Raw genomic sequence first — 23,652 nt, 5'->3', positions numbered from 1 at the left:
AGGCATGAGCAAGTGTCATCTTCTTTTGGATTCAAATGAAGTAGATGTAACTTTGAATAATAACAGGATTTCACTTTCGGCAGAATGCAAGTGATAACACGTATATGTTACATTTTCAAATTTACTCTACTTAGAGCATACGAGCCAGTCTAACAAGCTTTTAAACTTAATAAAGTCACAGCTTTGCCGCAAAAGCAAAGCAATAAATGCGATAGCATCAAATTGGAAGGTCACGCGCAGAATGGCGAGCAGATCAGAACGTGCCCCGCGTTTCTCACGCACAAATTACGCACGAAACGTACTCGCAGGTACAAATGAAGGCGAATAAGTGTGTCAGTTGTTACTTCGCTGCGTCTGAAAAGCGTGCCCTTTTCGCAAACGGGGGCTGCAATGATTGTAGTGAATCTTGTGCGCCTGGTAACTACAACAAAATTGTTCCAGGGAAAGCCCGAGGCTAGCCAGACGTATGACCCTCCCCACCGCGAGTTAAAGGCACGCGAGAGAGCGTCTAGGCCTTTCCTCTCTGCGGGGCAAAGTACGCATGGGAGATGAGAGCACGTGCCGCCACGTCTTGACGATGTGGCTACGCGCACTTATTGCGCCATCTTGCTGGTAATGCTGAAAACCCGATAGCTCCACCCAAGATGATCGTCAACACAACAGGGGTAAGTGGTAGACAGTGGTGCCAGCACTAGGGATTTATCCTTAGATCTAGACATTTTATTCTTCTTTAGAGATTTGGCGTCTTTTTGTTGAATCGGGGGATTCTTATAAGGTGCTGGATGCAGCATGATTGAAGGCGTTACGAAGTTATCATCCTCTTTCAACTAGAAAGACTTAAAAATGATAATTTAGGCTATTTCATGTTTTTGTTCTATTTAGAACAGTCTTGGCATTCTCGTGGTACGCGTGAAAGGGATAGCAGCTTTATGACGTGAGATTGGTATATACTCTGAATAGTGTAGACAATTAAACTCTGTAGTCATAAAAGTTAAGCAGTCAAATATCATGAGCTCCTTGAGTGATTCATACACTGTGAAACAGATAAATGTTGTTTTATAGTGCACATGAACACGTGTTAAGATTACGCTCAATGCGTGCCTTTGCCGAGCAATGTCTCCATCTGAAATAACCAGGAATATTATAGCAGAACAGAGCGAAAGTAGGACTGAACGTTTGGTAAGGTGGTACGGCTGGAATATCGCAGAAACGTTGTGATGAAAGGAACATGACTGTAAGGGTGTTTCAGTCTTGCGGTCATGCCCTTCACGTAAGAGCAAAAAAGTTACGAATAGATTTCGCCAAACAGGGAGCTGATGGAAAGTACAGTAGAAAAGCGCAGCTATCAGCCCGTGATAGAGCCCCCACTTACATAAACTGAAAATATTGCAACAGTGATTGCAAACGTGGAAAATTAAGAATAGATCATTAGCTCTCAAGCTGCAAGCACAAGAAAGGCGCGGCTACAGACTTGCGGTTGACCCAAATGATCACATCTATGTCTTCAATGCATGTGCAAAGTTAATTTGACATGCACATCTGTCTCAGTGGCAACAGGTGCCATTTGCAAGCACTTTATATGCAACTCCACAGTAGGTGTAGAAAAAAAAAAGCTTGATAGATGGTCTTTTAACAAGATTCAGAATAACTTTTAACAAGATTTAAAAAGATTCAGAAGAACTTGGCCACTGAGGGCACTATCCTAATATTTTGGTAACAGTCCATTAGCCTGAATAATGGCATTAAAATATAATCTATGGATTTTTGTTGCAACCCAAGGATTTTCTTAGGGCCAATTTAGGAATAATTTATATATATATAAATATATATATGGCACAACGGGAGCGTTGTCAACGAGGATAAATATATTTATTTCCCAACAGTTTCGGGAGGGGTCCTCCCTTCATCAGGGGATGAGTTATACTGACATGGACTTCCAAACTTCGTTGCTGCCGCGTCCCTCTCGCCTTGGAAGATGTTTGCGAGAGTGAGAGAGAACTAAAAAAAGAAAGAAAGAAAGGGAAAAAGGTGAACAAAAAGACGAAAAGAATGAAATAAAAAAATAAAAAAGAAAGCAAAAAAGAGGAAGAACCACTGTCCACACTGAGAACAAAACCAAATGTCCGTGTACGTCCACATCCGGTTCTAATCCTGTGCTGGTCAGTTCTCGGCGTATTCTTTTGGGGACTGCTAGCCAGTGTTTCTATCGCGGCTGCGGGAGGGGGAGAGCAGTGGTGCAGCTTGGTTGAGGGCAAAGGCCGGTGAAGCTTAAGGGGGGCAAGTGCTCCTTTTGCATTCTAGCTACCCAACCACTGCCGACGCCCATGGCGCTGGCACAACTGGATTAGAACACTCTATCGAAGTTCGTTGAACTTAAAACCTCATTTGTCCTCTGAACGTAAAAACTCATCCGCTTTGCAAAGGCGAAATGTTGTTCCCTGCATGCGCTTCTCATCTGAGGTGTAGACGTTCAAAAAAAAAAAAAAAGGGTTCTTTGCAGAGATGTGACAATCAAGGCCGCAAGGTCGAGTCACGGCCGCGGCGGTCGCATTTTCGATGAATTGATTGATATGTGGGGTTTAACGTCCCAAAACCACCATATGATTATGAGAGACGCCGTAGTGGAGGGCTCCGGAAATTTTGACCACCTGGGGTTCTTTAACGTGCACCCAAATCTGAGCACACGGGCCTACAACATTTCCGCCTCCATCGGAAATGCAGCCGCCGCAGCCGGGATTTGAACCGCATTTTCGATGGAGGCGAGAATGGTTGAGGCTCGTGTGCTTAGATTTAGGTGCATGTCGAAAGAACCCCGTGCAGGGGGTCGAACTCTCATTATCATAATATTTCGAGACGTTATTATGGCCGAAGAAATTATATTATTATTATTATTATTATTATTATTATTATTATTATTATTATTATTATTATTATTATTATTATTATTATTGGATGTGAATGTTTCATTCCATCTCCCACTGCGATTATGAACACGCGGCTGAAATGAAAACCAAGTTGTTTCTACTTGACCAGTGCACCGCTGTGCTGCTTTTTTTTTTTTTACTCGATCATTTGTATAAATATACAGGTATCTCTATAATCTTCCAAATGGTGTGTTTCGAGTTCTTAGTAAAAAGCCAGGTATGGACATGTGCGAGAGTGGTGTGCCGCGAAACAAACGAAAAGGCTGACGACGTCCCCTTGCGGTGGTCTATAGCGGAAGGTACTCGGCTGCTGACCCACAGGTTGCGGGATAGAGTCACTGCTACGGCGGCTACATTCTTGAAGAAGGCGAAAATGCTGTAGGCCCATGTGCCCAGATTCGGGTGCACGTTAAAGAACCCCAGGTGGTGGAAATTTGTGGAGGCCTCCACTACGGCGTATCTGACAATCATATGGTGGTTTCGGGACGTTAAAGCCCACATATAAAATCGATCAATCTTTAACGTTTCGACAGCACACGTTGACGAAGTAATGTAAAAATCTAAGGATAGGGAAAAGGCGGGTGGAAAGTGAAGGGCTGACGCTGATTGCGTAGTATCATGAAACGGCGCACACTTCCTTGCGAAACTTGCATTAGCATGTCTGTTTGTTCCTTTGCGCCCATCGAGTCTCGTGCAACAGCCGCGCGAGGCCAGATTCGATCCGCGGAAGCGCGCAGAACTTTCTGTAGCCCGATTTCATGGCGAAAGGTGTTACAATACAAGAACTGCCGATTTGGCTTCCGTATACTTGCAAGCAGCGGTGCCAGGATTCTTGTTACTGGGGCGGCACCCACAAGCAAGTTCCTCTGTAATGGCACGACGGCGAGTAAATCCTGCGTTCCGTTTTGGTTACGTTCGCTCTTGAAGGGGCATGAAGCCAGATGAAAGTTTAGGGGGTTCAAATCTAGCTCACCCCCTCCAGTGTTTTTCAGCTAGCGTCACCCCTGGTACTTGTCCACCGCCGCTAATGGTGTCCGCGCGCTATCGCCCGATGTAAGAAAAAAAATTGAAATGTAAAGAAAAGGTTTACACGGTCGAATGGGATTTAAACTTTCAGCCCTCTGGGTGGTGGTGGTGGATCGTTCTACAACAGAGCAACGATGGTGCTTCAAACTCATAAAAAGTACCCTATACAGCCGTCATATTGAGCAAGGAATCGTCCCAAGCTGGTAAATGCCCTGTTAAAATAGACGAACAACAAGGTGTTGCTCAACGCGAATTGTGAAACGAGCTGCATGGTCGTTGAATGTTTCCAACGAATTACTACCTTTTTCATTGCAGTTACGTATTGTTTACTTACGAAGGTAGTAAACAGGTAGCAAAAGGGTAGTAACGGTCCAAGATAGGTAGTAACCACTGCAATCACTACCTATTTGCTTGCAGTTGCTACATTTTAACTAACTTCTCTTTACGAGTGTATTCGCCACGCGTTTGTGTGTTCAGGCTCATATCTTACGATAGTACTTCTACTATAATGGCCGTAAAGATGTCTCGCTCTAGAACGGCCGCTATTCCATCTTTCAGTCACTAAGTAGCAGGCCTGCAGCAATTTTTTCGAATACACGGGTGTCCTAGCTTGAGCCATTGACGGGGTCAAATAATTCGCGCGCGCGTCTTTGGCAGTCTACAAACTTATATATCGAAATTTTCCCTCTGAATGGCCAGCTTATTGCTGTCGAGCAACTACATACTCGTGGCAGTAAGATGCGAGATTGAAAAGCACGTCTGCATGTTACTGTCGCCCTCCAACAAATGTGCAGGGACGATCGCGTTGACGTAACCGATCCACGTCGGTGCGTCTATTTTATCGTTCAGATAACGAGTACGTACAGACGTAGTGTATGTTTGCTCTCCCAATACTGAAAGACGGATAGTCGATAACGGCTTTACATTTACAGATTGTAACAATTGCGATATGAATGCAGCAATTGATATATAAGCAATTAAGACCCACCGGGTGCTCTCCCCGAGAAACTACAGCAAGGTTCTCTAAACTTTACACACCCAAAAATCGACCAAAAACTTCCATAGCAAAAATAATTTATTTTCAACTTTGCTACCGTTGAACGGAGCATCTCAGACGAGGCTGGTCAGTATGACTGACTTCCACCGGGCCCGTCGCTGCCTTTGTGGCTGCCCTGCGGTGGTTGACTGGCGCCGGTCTTCTTCGGCAGCAGCTCCTGCGGGATGTTGGGAAGCACGCCGCCCTCCGAGATGGTGACGCCCGACAGAAGCTTGCTCAGCTCCTCGTCGTTACGGACGGCCAGCTGCAAGTGTCGCGGAGTGATGCGCGTCTTGTGATTGTCGCGTGCCGCGTTGCCCGCCAGCTCGAGAACCTCGGCCGTGAGGTATTCGAGAACCGCGGCCATGTAGACCGGGGCGCCGGCACCTATTCGGTCGGCGTAGTTCCCTTTGCTCAGCAGCCGGTGGATACGCCCCACAGGGAACTGGAGGCCCGCCCTCGAGGACCGAGACTTGCCCTTGGTGTTCTTAGATGCCTTTCCTGCTGGGGCCCGGCCGGACATTGTGGAACTGGAAGGAACGTACAATGCAATGAGTGGCCTGAAAGAAGCGGAAAGTGCCAGATTTCAAAGGCTGCACGACACATACGGTGATCAACATTTTGCCTCGCAACAACTGACTACTAAAGAACGCAGTCTCACATGCCGAGAACAGCACATGACGAGTAGCAAGTGCAGGCGAGTTCGAAATAACTTCAGTATGCGTTATTGTGGTTAGACGAAACCTTCCGCATTCCGTCAAAATACAACCAGTTAGATTACAAAAACAAAAATCGTTTGAACTGTTGTCGAGATCGTTAGAACCAGTCGCGTAATTTACGTCCATACATTTAAAATGGAAAAGGTTGCATGGCGTACACTTTGACTGTACTGAAACACTCACTTGCGTACGGCGCCTACGGCTGTCGGGGAAGCTGCCTCGGGAACGTGTATGAAGGGTTCCTTCTAAGCACTGCTGCGAAGGAGCCCTCGTCGACGCAGCTCGACAGTTTATACTGAACGAGCATCTCTCACGTGACCATCTGGTTGCGTCGTGTTGAGCCGAATCATGCTGGTTCTGAAACTATCTTCACAGAGTGCGATAAGGAGGCGGCCTTTCCGCAACGATTATCGCTGATACACCTGGCAACATCTGTAGGATCAGCTGTCAGCCAGTGGAGCATGAGAAACGCGCAAATATCACGTGATTGAAAAAAAAAGGCTGAAAAAAACATTTTAGTGCAGAAGTAGCGCGTATTAATCAAAGCGTATCGGCGCACATTTTCTGGAAATTGCTTCTTTAATTAAAGGGCCAAGAACGTAGCGAGCAATGTTAGGTGATGTGTTTCTTTTTTTCGATTAAAGCAAAAGTTTTATTGTTTTTGAGAAGCGGTGGAATAATAACCTTAACTGAGGGTAGCACGTAGATGAAAAGTTGTCAGAAAGCGCATTCGTTAGACTGAGATCGAAGGAATACAATGCACAATTTTCGAAGTCTTTTTTAAGAGGACATAAGGCACACGCGCTGTGTGCCAGCATTACTTTGCTCGGACAAACTTGCGTCTTATACAAGGCAACGAAGCCATCATAACAACCAAAGCTGAAGCTCGCATAAGTAATGCGGGTATACGAACGTGAATAGGGGAGTTCAAAACTTGTGTGAAAAAAACTTGGCGGCAACTAACCGCAGCCTTTGTACGCAAGCAGAAAAGCCCGTCATTCACGCAAACCTCTGTGAAAGGTGAACTGTTCGAACTGCTGGGGTTTAACGTGTGCCAAAAGCACACGTTACACGCACGCGTGAGGGAAGCAGGAGCGGATGACTTTGTTTATGGCCATCTGGGGAAACAATATTTATACATTTTCAATTTTGCATTTGTATGCAAGCGCAGAACAGTATATATAGTTCACCCCCTCCCCCCTTTAGCTCAAGAAAAAAAAAGATTTCTGGCCACGCTACTGACATATACGTGTTTACATTTAGACCTCACGGTAACACTGCTCGGGTGCCGTGAACAGCATTCGAAACAAGCGTGCTCGAGCTTCGCACAGCAACATCCCACCGCTAAGCTGTGTACGGTGATGGGTACTGTGACAAGCTATACGCTCCAAGTATGCGAGAGCAAGAAATGCAGAGAGCCCCGCCGCGGTGGTCTAGTGGCTAAGGTACTCGGCTGCTCACCCGCAGATCGCGGGATCAACTCCCTTCTTGTGCTGCTGCGTTTTAGATTGTAGCGGAAGCTGCTAAGCACCACCGCATTCTTTTCTATCCCGTCTGCAGCCGGCCGTCGACAGCGCGCCTACTCGCGGCGCCAGCTCCTCCTCCTCCGTGTTCGGGGAACAACGTGTTGTCGGGGCCGGCTCTGGGGATTAGACCGGCTGCATGCTACGTCTGCTCGCTCGGTGGCCCCCCTTTTCCTCTTTCTTGTAGAAGAACGCGGGGGTGCCTCATTCTCTCCCTCGTCGAGGGGAGCTCCCGTCACTCGCACGGAGTGGAAATAAACAGTCTTGCCCTGCAACTCCAAACCTGCTTCACGTCTCCTTTCTCGCTGCCTCCGGCAGCCGACATTTCCGGCCGCTACAAGATGAAGGCGAAAATGCGGCAGGGTGCATTTCCGGCTCCACCGAAAATGCGCCCGCCGAGGCCAGGATTCGATCCTGTGACCTTCAGTACAGCAGACGGGTACCAATAACTACTAGGCCACCATGACAGATCCCTCTGATTTCTCATATTCAGATTATTCGCCGTTATCCCGACGTGAGCAACAGCGAACTAGACAGTAATAGGTGACCGCCAATATAGGCAGTCGCAGGGAACTGTGGGATACGAAGGCTTCCCATATTGACTCACCACGCGGTTCAGCAGTGGCACGCGCGCATTATCGTACAGCTTCATTGATAAAAGCACTTCTCCGTGCAATGTCAATGCTTTAGAAGTTGCGTTTTTTTTTGTTTCTGCTAACCGTGACTGGGGTGATGACAAGCTACGAAAGCCATGAACATAAAGAAAACTTTTTAATCACACCAAAATGATCTGCAATGCTTTTATGCTGCTCGGGGGTACTGTCAGTTTGGCTAGGAGATCAGTTGATACAGAAGATGGTTTTCATTGCATGTTACGTTACTGCAGATAAAAAAATCACCATTTCAATAATCTCAGGGGGCGGGGATGACGGTAGCAGTGTGCTAAAAGTTCATTTCGGAATCGCTGCTTCGGCCGACATCGTCGGTCGATCGGCATGAAACGCAGCACTTATTGAGCACGTTGAGATACCCTTTTTTTTGTAGCCTTTAGCGCGCTATCAGATGCATTTCTTAGTCGAAGCCAGATGCTTATTTGAACGCTGTCCTTGCTCAAGCTGTGCGGCATGGTGGCACATAAACAATACAGTCTGACATAGACGGTGCCGAAGAATCGAAACCCTGCGCTTGCTTAGCGCACTTCTTCCTTTGTGTGCCGTCCTGGCGCACAGTTTGACCATGCAAGGTAAATGCAAATGGACTCGTCCAGCGCTTCGCGTAAACTTACTTCGTGTAACTTTCGTGTTGCCCCGCCGCGGTGGTCTAGTGGCTAAGGTACTCGGCTGCTGACCCGCAGGTCGCGGGTTCGATTCCCGGCTGCGGCGGCTGCATTTCCGATGGAGGCGGAAATGTTGTAGGCCCGTGTACTCAGATTTGGGTGCACGTTAAAGAACCCCAGGTGGTCAAAATTTCCGGAGCCCTCCACTACGGCGTCCCTCATAATCAAATGGTGGTTTTGGGACGTTAAACCCCACAAATCAATCAATCAACTTTCGTGTTTTTTTGTTGTATATATAGGTGCAATGGCCGGCGCTCACCTCTTATGGCAGGTAGATTTTGCTCGCGCGTTCCCATAGTATCTTTACTAGGAGTGCCTGGGTGACAACTTTCTGGTTATAATATTCGCAGCAAATTCATGCGTAAGCTTTTTTATTAGTGCGGAATACACACATACCTGTGATAAAATGGTCTTCTCATACTCTGGCTCCAACGCCCCGCAGCGGTGGTCTAGTGGCTAAGGTACTCGGCTGCTGACCCACAGGTGGTGAGTCTGAATCTCGGCTGCGGCGGCTGCATTTCCGATGGAGGCGGAAATGTAGGCCCGTGTGCTCAGATTTGGGTGCACGTTAGAGAACGCCAGGTGGTCGAAATTTCTAGAGCCCTCCACTACGGCGTCTCTCATAATCATATGGTGGTTTTGGGACGTAAACCCCACATATCAACGAATCAATACTCTGGCTCCAACGTTTGGTACCCAAATATTACCCGTCTCTGTGGCTCTCTTCACAGCCGCCGGCCACGTCATTTTCTTCCTTCGTTCCATGGGAAGCGACACACGCGTTTGCCTTTCACGCTCGTGTTGGAGCAGCCAACGGCTGAACAACCGGCCATGGTTTATCAGGACGAAGATAAACAGGCAACCGCGCGCGCGAATCTCGAATAATCTGAGGCTTGCTGTATAGGTGGTTCGCCGTCATCTATAGTCTTCTCAAAGCAGGAGACGGCTGCAGACGGTGCATCCCACAATTCCTCGCTCTTTACTGGTCACCTATTGCAGCTAACACGTGATTTTATGCAGAATGTTTCCATTGTTATCGTTACTGACGCTGCAATTGCGCGCACGTGCTGTCGGGGATAAAAATTAGCGCAACTTTACGTGTACAGTATGTCGAGTAAATAGAGTTGTAAGGTGTATGTTAAAGGGACTAAACTTTTTTTTGCATTTAAGCAAAGGTTACCGCGTGCGTGTTCACTTTGTTGCGTTTGCGGAAAAGCGTTGCTGCTGGAAACACTCGCCCTATTAATCATTTGCGGACACCGTTGGATTTACGGTATCCGCAAATCAGCGAAGGAAGCTGTAGCGACCGTTACGTAGCGCGTGTATGTTACTGCATATGCAGCGGCTCTGATTATGCTTCGTGCATAAGGACGCCATGGACTGAGTAGAACGCATGCGCCCAACTCCTGCTAATGAGCGTTAGGCGAAACTAGACCTGTGCTATAGTGCACTAGAAGTGTTCCTGGGCGCCGCTACCAAATCACCGGCGGCGGTGGCGTGCCCACGAAGTGGGGTCCATGGTATCGATGGTGGCGCGGCGCAGGAGGGGAGAGTGGAAGTAGGACCAAGATTCAAGTGTTGATGGGCATAGAAACCTTTCCCTTCAATTAAAAAAAAATAATATTTCCCGATCGCGTGAACCAGTTATTGTTGTAGCCGCATGGAAACTATTTATAAAGACTGCTATATCAGATTCCGATAGAAAGCAGGTGTAGATACAGTTGTTCAGCGCCTTGAAAAAAATATATTTTAACAAAATAAATGTTTACGCAATTTCGTTCCGATTGCTCAGCACTGAGTCTGCGCAGATACCCATCAAGCTTATGCAGAAAGTGCACGTTCCGTAGAAAAATTGAAAAACGAACAAAAGAAAATGAATACAACCCTGAATAAATCAAACGGGCACACCATTTGGATGATCAAATAACCGTGTACAGTGATAAGGTGCATGAAGGGTGTGAGCGCTAGAACGCTCGGACGGGTGTGAAATATATAGTTATGCAGGAGGATGACTCGATTGCAAAGTGCGACGATGTTCGAGAGGGGCTGCGGCGATAAAGCATGTGCATGCGAAGTAGGTGAGGAACGCCAGATAAAGAATGCGCATCAGAAGCAGGCGAGACACGACGATGTATAAGCACTATTGCTTTTAGGGGTGAAGTTCCTTAAGTCGTGGGGTAGTAGTAGTAGTAGTAGTAGCAGCAGGAGCAGGTAGCCAACGCTTGTTTACTTCCTGGAATATCCGCTGGACGGTGGTACTTGTATATGATGAATATATTACGAAAATATGCAAGATGATGGTACTTGGCGTGTTCACTAGATGTACGGACGAATGAACGCACGGACGAACAGATGAACGGATGAACGCACAGACAGACGGACGGACCAATGGACGCATGAACGGACGCATGGACGGTCGCACGGACGGATGGAAGCAAGAACAAACAGACGAATGGAAGCATGAACTTATACTGACGGACGCTTCGCCCCACTCACCATCATTCACTCCGTGGATATGCTCTGATTTTTACTAAACAGATTCTAGTATAGCTATGCGAATGCAAAGAAGGTGAAGAGTGTTGTGGCGAGGCCATCAAACAACCAACAAATATTCAAGTCTGACGAAAGTCTTATGCGCTGTTAGTCAGCATTCTTTTGTCGAGTTGCTTAACGTGCGTTGGGGACACCAAAGTTTTAGAAGAGTTTGTTTCGGATTGTTTCGACGTATTTGTGCCATTTTAAATCTGCTGTGAGAGTTACATCAATGTATTTAAACTACAGAACCCGTACACAATTACACCATCATTAGTGTATGTGAAATAAAGAGGCTGTTTCTTATTTCAAAAAAAAATTGGCCCCGTATCTGCATGTTAATCTGAAAATCTCGTCAAAAGACGATAGTCTTGCGTGTGGAAAGAGTGAACAAGACATTTATTTGATGTTCTGTGCACGAAAATTGGTGAATGGTATTCTGGAGGCGCTGCGTAGAGTGCCTCGAGCATGCAGCGGAGGTGAACGAGCGCATCAAGTCACGTCACACGTGAGACATGAGTGCCATCTGGCAGTTTTTTTTTAAAAACAAAGCACGTGGCTCTGAGACGGGTGTGCGCGCCCATCTCAGAGGTGATAAGGTGTAAAACGCAAGGCGATGGGTAGGTGCCACCACCGTCTCGTCGTAGCAAACCGTTGAAAACACTCGCCTTTCCGTGCAAGCGTTGCATGGTCAGCGCAGCTTGATAAGCGCTACGGTCCTTAAAATTACCTATGTATGCCTTTTATAGTAAAAGACGCACTTGCAAAATATATACGTGTTGGTATGGTGCCCCAGACATGCGCAGTAATTGCTTTTTAATTGACAATTGCACAAGCATGAACGCTCAAGCTTGAGCAACATTGGTGGGTGCTGCGAATGGGGTCGGCCGTTTCAAATACCCGATGCCGTTAAGAATAGACAAACAGACAAACGTATAGACAGACAGACCAAAATTTTTGCGTCGAAGGTCCCCAAGAAAGGCTATCGTCTTTAAAAATTGTGACTGCAGTCCTTTTTAAGTTTCTTGTTTCACTTCCGTTTCAAAATTACGATAGAAAACACTACAGAGTGACAGAGCTTTTTTTCCGGTTGAGGATGAATTTCAATGGCAGGCATCGCACTCGGAGTGATGTTATTCCATGTGCGTTTCGTCCAACGGAGATGGGCAGCATCTTTCGTCTATGCTCAAGCAGATTTACTCGCTCGCGCTACCGATATTTTATCCGTGGCAACAGCATACAATGCGCGTACAGAAGTAATTGATTTGGACTTTATACGCTACATGGCAGCGACAATAATAACCTGTAGGGGGTGTCCATATAATTATTCTCACAATAAAAAAATATGCAGAAACCCTCGAGCAGACTGGCCTTTTTTTATCGAGATCTGCGTAGTGTTCGCTGTAAAGAATTCGTTTGCTTGAAGAAGGAAAGAATCTGAAGCCTCTTCCTTTGGTCTTGTTCCCTATTATACTGCACTACACCCCCTTCAGTACAATTCTGACAGGCAATATCTCTTCGACATTCATGTCTTTATAAAGCACGAGTGCAAAGTGAGCTCTAAGTCGATAGTCTGTCATGATTGCGAGCTTGGGGGTTTCACTCTGTTGTTTCTACGAGTGCAGTCGGATATTCACTGCATACAGCGAAACCTGAAGTTTATCGTGCGTAATAATCATGTGAGGCGTTAGGAAGAACAGGCGGGGAGGGGGCGAATACATGGTAAAGCAGGGTAGAAAACAATTTACAACTGGTATTTCTCGTATATACGGACCGTTACAGAGTATGCGCCCTTATTTTGTCACGTGCATCACCCTTCTGGTGTCACGAAGAGCCCCAAAGGAACTAGAAACGACAAAAGAGAATAACACTCTTAATTGTTTATCATCACAGACTGTTTTAGGGTCCCTATATATAAAGGACATGCAAACGCGGACACAAGAGAGTGGTCCAGACACCGCCAACGCCGCAATGAAAACTCTTTAAGTCGCAGAAAAGAACGCGAAGGGATATATTTCATGCCCAGATTACTCGCAAGGGTCAGAGTAAGACAAACGGTGGCACGCCGCAATTATTGCACGGCAGCGGCGGTGACGTGGTCTCTCTCGTAACTTCGGCGGCAACAAGAATGGCGTGAGCATGAACGGGCGGCGCGGCGGTGCACAGCTATAGGCGAAACACGGCGTTCCTGCGTACCCTACACTTTTACGTATGGTACGTACGCGACACTAGAACTCGCTAAGAACGCTGTTGCAGCAGCCTCTGTCTAGAACATGCACGGTGACGTAATTCTGTAGGTTTGCGGCGGCTGCATTTCCGATGGAGGCGGAAACGTTGTAGGCCCGTGTACTCAGATTTGGGTGCACGTTAAAGAACCCCAGCTGGTCGAAATTTCCGGAGCCCTCCACTATGGCGTCTCTCATAATCAAATGGTGGTTTTGGGACGTTATACCCCACAAATCAATCAAATCAATCATAATTCTGTAGGTTTTATGATGTCCGCGCTACGAGAATTGCTTCCGGGTATTTTTTTAGGGGCAAAGCTCCTCTTAGTCTAACCTTGTCCAGTATCAGACAGACAGACAGACAGACAGACGGACGGACGGACGGACGCTTCGCCCCACTCATCATCAATCACTCCGTAGATATGCTGTATTCTTTTTCCTATAATGTTTTTTCGACGACTGCACCTCACATCTCGCTACCTTGTGCTGATGATTGCTAGAACAGTTATAGTGTGACGCGAAACCAAAAAATTTTTCTAGCTAGACTCGAGTTAAGAAAGTTTTGCAGCTGGTTATACACTGCCTATACTTCACAAGTGCGAAAGCTTACTTCACAAGTGGCTTGTAGGTAACTATGGTTCGCACTTTGCCCACAGAAACACGGCAGATGTGGACGAGCGCGAACTTCATTTTCTATCGTAGTCACATTTCCGAGGCATGCACGTTTTATCGAATCACAAGTGACAATCCGTTGACTTACACAAGCGGATAAGGAACTTTTAGACTGACACGAAAATGGGCAGATCCCACGTACAGTGGGAATCGCTGATATGTGAAGCACGAATGAGGAAGCTTGATATCAGCACTTAAATCACTTTAAAATCAGCACAACAATACGAGGCGGAGGTAAATGACACCGTACGTGACTTTGATGTCATGATTCGTGTCATTTACCTTCGTCATCTATTCACGTCACCCGATAGCAAATTTGGTATATGTGCAGCTAGCAAAACGGCCGCGAGCACGCTATGAGCGTAGCATGTAGCAATCACACGAATATCACACGAATATCATGATTATCATGTTTAGACGTGTCACATACCTTCGTAGTTCATTCACGTCCCGTAATACCAAACTTGGTATATGTTAAGCTAGCGAAATAGCGGCGAGTGCACGTAACGTTGACGCGCACCTACGCTGGCCGCAGTGACGCTACGCTAGCAAAACGCGAGCACTCTATTGTCTGACACCAGGCGCGAACAGCGTCTGTAAGCGATTGGATTGGATTGAATAAACTTTTATTTGGTCCTCCAAAACACAGATCACTGTGTTGCGGGCAGCTCCCACGTGGGGACTGAAATGCCAAGCTCCTCAGCCACCTCGCGGGCTTGGTGGACAGCCCAGAGCTGATCTGCCAAGGATGAGCTGCGGATTGCCGCCTCCCATCTGGCAGAGGTGATGTTCGATATATGAGCGAATTTGGTGCACTGCCAGAGCATGTATTCTAATGAAGCTATTCCCCCACAATGTGGATGAAGATTACTTGGATATAGGTCAGGGTACATGATGTGTAACATTTTCAAAGTAGGGTACATCCGCGTTTACAAAAGCCTTAATGTAAGTGCTTGGGGCCGGGTTAGATTTTTGTGAGGTGGAGGGAAAATCCTTCTAGACAGGTAGAAATGTTTAGTGAGCTCGTTATATTGACGCAAAGCAAACGCAGTATTCAAACTACGCGCGCTAGTTCGTGCGCCCCCCAAGAGATCAGCGGTTTGATGATCAAACAAGAAAAGGCCGTGACGGCGCGCGCCTCCTCAGCACGGGATTTTGATGAAAAAGAAGTGGCGCACCGCTTGATGGTCTCTCGGAGATTGATCCCTTTTTGCTGATCGCCTGTTAGAGACGCCACTACATTTTTCTTTACTTTTCAGGCACAAGTTCGCGCCAATAAACAGTTAGTCGTACACCATTTGGATTGTACGTAACAATGTGTTGTAAGAATTTCCCGGTTATCCCCTTCACTGGTAGAACGCATCCCCGGGGAGGCGCGGTTGGAGAGTCTCGCGCCGCCTCGTGTGCTGCTTCATTGAGATTGGGAGGGAAATCGTTGATTTGCCCAAGGTGAGCTAGGAACCAATTTAGAAGATGATGCGTTATGTTTTTGGCTTGCAGTATTCTCAGCGTTTGTTCAGAGACCATCCCCTTGGCGAACGCCCGTAGTGCTGCCATGGAATCACTGTAGACGACTTCAATGTTATCCATCTTGAGTGCTAAGGCGATGGCCACCTGTTCCGCAATGATTGGGTCTTTCGTCCTGACCGTCGCTGAGTTGACGACATGGCCAGCCCCATCGACCACCACTGCCACAAACGCTTTCCCATTGGCGTAGGAAGCCGCGTCAACAAATACGAACCCTCGTTCCTCGTTTGACACTTGACGAAGTATAGTCCTGGCCCTCGCTACTCTTCTTCCGACGTTGTGTTCTGGATGCATGTTTCTTGGTACGTCTGTAAGCGAGGCCCGGTGGCAACCGGCTCGAAATGTGACATGCTGCATTTCGCGCCGACGATGTTACCTAAACAGCACCGCGTCTGCTTAGCTTTATGACGGAAGGACGCCGGGCGCGCTCATACGCGCATGCAACAAAGCAACGCACCGCGGGGTGCCCCTACGAGTGTATGCCAGGCAGATCGGCGCCTTGCGTGGCATCGCCAGCTTGACGCGACGAAACGAACGCCGGCGCGCACGCGCGCCGAATCACGTCGAAGTGTTTTGGCGCCTTGAGTGCGGCACGTAGTCATGTTCTTATATGACACGCATCTCATGATTACCATTTTTCCACCAGTCACTTACCTTCGCCATCTATTCCCGTGACATAATGCCAAAGTTGGCTTATGTGAAGCTAGTGAAACGGCCGCGAGAGCATCATGAGTGTCTCAGGTAGTCATGTTGTTACATGACACGCATCTCATGATTATCATGATTGTACCAGTCACATATCTTCGTCATTCATTCACGTCCCGTTACACCAAATTTGGTATATGCGGGAGAGAAAGAGAAATATATAAAAGGAAAATACCGAGAGGTTAACCAAGAAGAACTGGTTTGCTACCTTGAACTGGGCAGGGTAAAGGGCCGGAAAGAGGATAGAGATGAAGAGATATAAAATAAATTAAAAAAATCACATGCACACACATTCAGGGAGTTCCGATCACTGTCGTTTGGACAGGCCAGTTGAACGCAAGAAGCCCAGGAGCACCTTCACTGCCTTCTTCTGCGACATAAAGTCCTGTCGGTAGCGCAGGATTCTTTCTTCCGAAAGAGGCTGGTTGTCCAGTTCATCTAGTGCATTGCAGAGTAACTGTCTCTGCGAGTAGTATTGTGGGCATTCACACAGAATGTGCCAAGTTGTTTCATTACTGACACAATGGTCATATGTGAAGCTAGCGAAACCACTGCGAGCGTACCATGAGCGTGGCGCATAGTCATGAATCATGACTTACATGACATGTTGTCATGATTTCCGCGTTAGGTTCTGTCACTTGTGTCTGCCATGCAGTCATGTCATACTATGCCAATTTTGCAACATCGTCATCTGAACGAAACCACCGCAAGAGCAGCAAGACATTGAAATATAAATCATGACATTCATGGCATACATGTCATGATAGTCATGTTATGACTTGTCTATTTTGCTTGTCATAGAGTCATGTTATGCCGTACCGAGAGAGAGAGAATAAACATTTATTAATAACAAATGCACACTGAGCCTTCTTTGGGTGGGGCCCTCCGTCCAGGGCTCCATTGCCTTGCGCGACCCTGCGATCCCGCTAGACCAGCTGCTGCTGTTCCTGCCGGCGTAAGCTGAGCAGTGCAGACTCCCAAGAGGAAGGGGTGGGATTGGGAATGGGAGGAACGCCTTGTGGGGCAGAGCATTCCCACGTGGAGTGGTACACCGTCGGTCCGGATCCACAGAAGGGGCAGTAGGAGGGTTAGAGAGTCGGATCAAAGCGATTTAGCATATGAAGGCGAGGAAATGAATTTGTCTGTAGTTGCCGCCAAGCGACAGCATCTGCTCTGTTAAGTGAAGGATGAGGGGGAGGATGCGTATAACGGCTCTGTCGGTAGTACTCCAGCGTAGCGTTGTAGTTTAGTGGTTCTGTCGATGCGTCGTCTGGATTGGACAGCTCTTCCAATGGAGCCCGGCCGGTCAGCTCTCGGGCAACCGCATGAACGCGTTCATTACCACGGAGAGAGGCATGTCCAGGAGTGCAGACGTTACGCACAGGACGTGATGCGGACGGTGAGACAGAAGAGAGGATATTGCGTGTATGTGCAGCCACAAGTCCTTGAGCCAAAGCACGGCAAGCAGCTTGTGAATCTGATACAATAGTGACAGGGGAGTCATGTGACAGTGTCGTAGCGTGAACAATTGCCAGAGCGAGAGCTCCCTCCTCTGCCAGACCACTGCCTGTAGTGCGAAGTATGGCAGACGCCACAAGGGCGTCTGTGTCATCTGTCACGGCTAAACACATGGCTGACTTCTCTTGGTAGCGTGCTGCATCAGTGTAAAGTACTTGTAAGTCTGAGGTACCATAACCAAAGACGCGTGTCATAGCCTGAACTCGGGCACGTCGACAACCGGCGTGGCGGGAGGGATTCATATTGTGTGGAATCGGAGGCACTTTGATGAGTGCACGGACAGAAGAAGCAAGTTTATGTCGCGGTACTTGTGCGGGTTTTTGGGGAATCGGGTAGCCAAGACGAGACAGGATGGCGCAGCCCTGACGGGTCTGCCTGAGCCGTTGGAGCTGACTGTTGTGCTGGGCCTCGATGAGTTCGGTTACAGTGTTGTGGACCCCTGATTGAAAGATGCGTTGTATATGCGTGTGGAGGCAAGCCGATAGCCGCCTTCACAGCTGTCCGTAGAAGGATGTCCATCTTTTTGATTTGAGCTAGCGTGAGATTGTGAAAGGGAAGATGATAGGTGAGCCGACTAACTATGAGTGCTTGTACTAAGCGGAGGACATCCTTCTCACAGAGGCCTCTCCTGCGATTGGTGATGCGTTGGATCATGTGCGTAATTTGAGTTATTTGCTGAGCCAGAAGGTGTGTAGTGTGAAAGACCTTGCCGTCGGACTGAAAGTAGATGCCTAAAATGCGAATTCGTGGTACCAGAGGGATAGGATGGCCATCAAGAAACAGTGAAATGTCAGGAGAATGAGTGGCTTTGCGGCGCCACTTGTATACCAATAACAACTCCGGCTTATCCACTGAGCACGTAAGGCTGCCAGCGGCAGCGTAGTCTTGTACCACAGACACAGCTTCCTGTAGGGCGTCCTGAATGGTTCCGTCTGATTCTTTGGTTGCCCAAATTGTAATGTTATCTGCATAGATGGCATGCTGGATGTTGGGAACCTGTTGTAATGGGGAAGGGAGTTTAGCCATAGCCACCTTGAACAAAGTGGGCAAGAGAACCGAGCCCTGTGGTGTTTCTCTGCCTGCGAGACGAATGACGTCCGAACGGGGGTCTCCGATCCCTATAGTGGCCGTGCGGTCAGAAAGAAAGGACCTGCCGTAATTGTAGATACGTGAGCCACACTGAGATGAAGCGAGATTTTCAAGAATAAGGTCGTGGGAGACCTTGTCAAAAGCACCCTTCAGATCCAGGGCCAGAATAGCTCGGACCTGGTTTGAAGTGGGGCTATCCAACACGTCCTCCTTAAGCTGTAATATTACGTCCTGTGTAGATATACCAGGACGGTAGCCGAATAGTGTATCAAGAAAAAAGTGATTGTCTTCGAGAAATGGTTGTAGTCGAGAGAGGACAACACGTTCAAAGAGTTTAGCTACACATGAAGTCAAGGATATAGGGCGAAGATTTTGGAGGGATAGCGGCTTGCCAGGCTTTGGAATAAGTATGATTTCTGCGTGTCGCCACTCCTGTGGTAGCGTGTCGTTGTTCCAATGTTCGTTGTAAAATGCGGTTAAATATTCGATGGACTGATCATCTAAATTACGCAGAAGTGTGTACGTAATCCCGTCTGTACCGGGTGTTGTGTTGCGCTTGATGCTTTGCAAAGCTGCCCTAATCTCTGCTTCTGTTATGTCCTCATCTAGAGGCGTATCGTGTACGTGTGGATAATCACGGAAGGCGGGACGGGGGCCCGTGGATACATAGTGTTGCTTTAGGGTGTGCAGCAGAGTGGTATCGTCGAGCCCTGATTTGTGGAGAATGGTGCGGATTGCGTTAGCAGTGTGTGATTTTGTCTGCGTGGGATTTAAAAGAGCACGGAGTATACGCCACGTTCGAGGTGTACTTAGTGAGCCGTTGAGTCAATCACAGAAGTTATGCCAATTGTTGCTAGTGAGGATGCTCGCATAGTCATGTGCCTCAGTAGCTAGTTGGGCGATTCGGAGACGAAGTTTTCGGTTATGTTTCTGTCGCCACCACCGCCGTGTCAAGCCTCTGTGGGCATCTCAGAGATGTAGCAGACGCCGGTCTACATCCGGCGTTTCTGTCGTCGCAGCGATGAGTTCGGTAGCTCTTTGAAAATTGGAGTGAAGTTGTATATCCAAGCCTCTAGGGAAGGAGAGTCCTGATAGGTAGTTGTACGATTACGCCTGAATGCTTCCCAACTAGTTAGTTTTATGATGCGCTCTGGGGCACGCGTGGCTGCTACTTGGAGCTCTGTAGTTAGTATATGGTGATAACTGCCTAGATTCACCGTGAGGTTGCACCAGGAATGGTGACTAACGCCCTTGACTATCGTGAGGTCGGGGCATGTGTCCCTGCTCACACTATTACCTAGGCGAGTGGGTTGATCAGGTTCTGTCAGCAGGGTCATTCGATGAATCGTGAGAACCTGTGCGAGTCGTCGGCCTTTAGACGTTTCTGTTGCGTAGCCCCAAGTTGGATGGGGGGCATTGGAATCTCCTACAATGACTATGTGTTTACCCCAAGTTGCATAGTTGTGCAAATAAATGACCGAAGTCATCGTTCCTGGCGTTAGTGCACTATAAACGTTAAGCACGTACTGGCTGCTACTGGAACGAGAGCACGGGACTAATTCGAGAAGTACGTGTGAGATGAAGGTGCTTTGTAGGGTGTGTTCTATGACAGTGACATGCTTAGAAACTAATGTAGCTGTGCGATGTGGTGTATTGTTCGTTACGTCCGTGTATGTTGTGTAACCCGGAAGCGTAGGGGTACATTGTTCTTGTAACGCAATGCCATCGGGAGTAATCCGCTCCGTCGCAATGAATTGCATTAGAGCTCCGCGTTTCCTACGATACCCCCTGCAATTCCACTGCCACACATGTAGGAATTGAGGGGTGTCACGCGTTGACCTACGGTTTCTCGCCATGATCATGCAATAGCGGAGCCTCGGTAGTACACGGAGGCATTTCAGACTGTGCTAAATCTTGATGGAGGGTGGTGGGAAGCGGGACTGCAGCAGCTGTGGCTGTTGGGACGGTTTTTCGGGACGGTGATAGGAAACAGGAGGGGCGTATGTAAGGATGCGGTCGCTGTGTTTCACGTGTCGGAAACGTGGTGCGTTTTGGTGCAGATGGCGATATATTACGTTGGCGAAATGCAGCCGATATCTGCTGTTTAACATCCGTTACAATCTACTGGACAGCAGGTTGCAGGGCCTGCAGGATCAATTGTTGGAGTGGAGCTGTTAGTTCAGTGATAATGCTATCCTTCATTTTCTGCAGTTCTACCTGCATCATAGCCGCGAATTCGTTCCTTAAAGAAGTAGCCATTTCGTTCAACGCCTCTCGTGTGCAATAGTCGGATCGTGCCGTAGTTGACGACATGTCAGGGTGAAGCTGAGTGTCTACTGACTTGGGTTGTGGTAGTCTAGGTGGCGTTGGTTGTGGTGTTCTTTCCTGCGTTGATGTTTGTGTGAGGAAGTGGGACTGGTGTGGAGAGGGAGGGAGAGGAGGGAACTGCCCTGCCCAGCTTACCGTTTGTGCTTTCGTGTGGGAACCGCTTTGCTGGCCATGATGATGCGTTGTCCCGTCCGTGTGCCAGCCTGGAAATCCCGGCTGGCCAGCGAAACCGCTCCGCGATAACGAGTTTCCTCGCTTGGACCCTGACTTATCCCTGGAATGGCTCCTTCGCCTGGCTGCACTCCCGGACGCACTGGTCTGCCGTCCGGGGCTGGGAGATGGTGACTGGGCCTTGTTGGTGGGAGTAGCTGACCGGGGTGGTTTGCGTCGGTTGACTGGTGGCAAAAACCGCTTTGGGCATGGTTTGGCAGCCGTCGGGTGGTCGCCACCACAAAGCATGCAAGAAGGGCGGCACTCGTGGTTGTTGAGAGATAGTGAATCCCCGCACACTCGACATTTCGGTGTCTCAGGACGCTATGGACACACATCCTCGCGGTGTCCTGTTTTGTTGCACTTTCTACAGTGGGGAATAGTTCGTTTGTAGAGGTAGCAGCGAAGAGTCTGTCCGTACGCGTTGACGAAGAAAGGAACTCGCTTGCCACAAAATGTGAGCACCATTGCTTCGGAGTTGGCGAAACGTCTGCACGTAAGGACCTCGTAGCCCGGTACTTCAACGTCTGTCAGGAAGTCGTCTGGTGTGATTTCATGGCCTATTCCGTAGACCACCCCTTTGCACGAATTATCAGGCGCAATACCATAAGAGGTGATGTCGTAGGTTGCTGCGTGCACTGTAATTTTGGTGATTTGTCCAAATGCCGTGGCGATGTGTTCAAATGAGGTGCTTATTGTTAGCACATTTTGATTTTCTTCAACTCGAAGTTTGATATCAGGCTTCTCACTTCGTATATTTGCTGCATGAGCTACGGCGAGAAGTAACGTCTTGGGGCTAACCTTGCTCAGATTTAATCCACCATGGGGACAGATTGCTAGCTTGTAGTCCTCGGCAAGGAGTGGTGGGAGTCTTGGTGGACGCGTCTTAGGCTGGCTCTGGCGTAGAGCGGGCTCAGACGGCGTGCTGGGCAGCTGTTGAGTCGGTACGGTATGGGGTTGCAGCTGTCGGCGTTTGTTCGCTCTCGTGGTAACAGTGATCCATAAATGTGCGTTGTGCTCATTGCTCACCTGGTGGTGAAACGTATTTATTTATTTATTTACATGAAATTTTCTGCAGAGAAGCTCCGAGTAGTCGGAGATGCTTGGCTTGCGGTGGGGGGGGGGGGGGCCCTTAGTTTAGGGCTCCGCTTGCAGCAGCCGCTCTGCGGGCCCGGTTGATCAGACTCAACTGATCTTCCAGGTTCTCGCTGGCCAGCAGCTCCTCCCATCGCTCCGCTGTTGGATTTTGTACTGGTTGTAAGGCTGTAATGGCCTGACACTCCCACGTGACGTGGCACAGAGTGGCTTTAGCTGAACACCATGGGCAGAGAGGAGAGTATGCCGAGGGGTGCATTTTACTCAGGATGTGCAAATTTGAAAACGTGCCGGTTTGAATTTGCCTCCAGCTGACCAATTCCTCTTTATTTAGTGTTTGGAGTGGTAGCGAATGAGCTTTCTTAAGTCCTCTGTAATGGTTTAGGATGGCCGAATAGTCGCAAGGGACCGGAACGAGTTCCTCAGGGGCGGAGTTGGAAGGTGCTCGGCTCGCATACCCTCGAGCTACCCTATCCGCTGCCTGATTCCCCTCCAGTCCCATGTGGCCGGGAGTCCATATAATCCGATGCCAAATTTTGAGTGGATGTGTAATGGAGTGCTCGCCAGTGTCTGTAACGCTCAGGATGACGTTGAGAGTGGGTTGGCTGATGCGCCCCTGTAGGTAGTTGCGGCAAGCTGCTTGAGAGTCCATGAGAACTGTCAGCGACCTTCGTTGTCTGTAGCCGAGGGCGAGAGCGAGCGCGATGGGAGTTTTTTCAGCATCAGTGATGTTGTGGCACCGCACGGAAGCGCTGGTACGTTCTGTGAGTCTGTGGTTCACGACTGTCGCTACAGCCTTATTGTTTGCATGGCCGTAGTTGGCGGCGTCAACATAGTACGTAGTGTTCTTGTGTGCATAAGTTCGCTCGAGGGCTTCCACTCTGGCTTCCCTTCGGCCCTGATGTAGTCGGGGATCCATATTGCGGGGGATGGGAGCGACCTTATAAGTGGCACGAAGTTGGTCCGGAATGGGCTTGCGACGAGCTGCGTCGTGAAACTGGCTGATGTAGCCGAGGCGTAGGAGCAGGTCACGGCCTGTAGGTGTTTGCATGAGCCGTTGCAGTTGTATGGGGAGTTGCGTTGCACAAAGTTCTTCAAAGGTGTTGTGTAGGCCCAATGCGAGTAGCTTGCTAGAAGGAGTACCCGGTGGTAGCTTGAGTGCCACTTTGTAGGCCTTGCGGAGCATT

General features: G+C 48.5%; 1 protein-coding gene across 1 annotated transcript; it reads right to left on the bottom strand.

Annotated features, from left to right (window-relative positions):
• Nucleotides 1-5,007: 5,007 nt before the first annotated feature.
• LOC119170674 (histone H2A) lies at nt 5,008-6,024 on the bottom strand. The gene is made up of 2 exons (XM_037421905.2): nt 5,889-6,024; nt 5,008-5,516 (listed from the first exon to the last, which is right to left on the bottom strand). The coding sequence occupies exon 2, from the start codon at nt 5,507-5,509 to the stop codon at nt 5,075-5,077; it is 435 nt and encodes a 144-aa protein (XP_037277802.1). The 5' UTR covers nt 5,510-5,516; nt 5,889-6,024; the 3' UTR covers nt 5,008-5,074.
• Between the last annotated feature and the right edge of the window lie 17,628 nt (nt 6,025-23,652).

This window comes from Rhipicephalus microplus, chromosome 2 (genome assembly GCF_043290135.1).
Source record: "Rhipicephalus microplus isolate Deutch F79 chromosome 2, USDA_Rmic, whole genome shotgun sequence".
NCBI classification, from domain to species: domain Eukaryota; kingdom Metazoa; phylum Arthropoda; class Arachnida; order Ixodida; family Ixodidae; genus Rhipicephalus; species Rhipicephalus microplus.
This window is presented reverse-complemented; position numbering and strand designations above follow the sequence as displayed.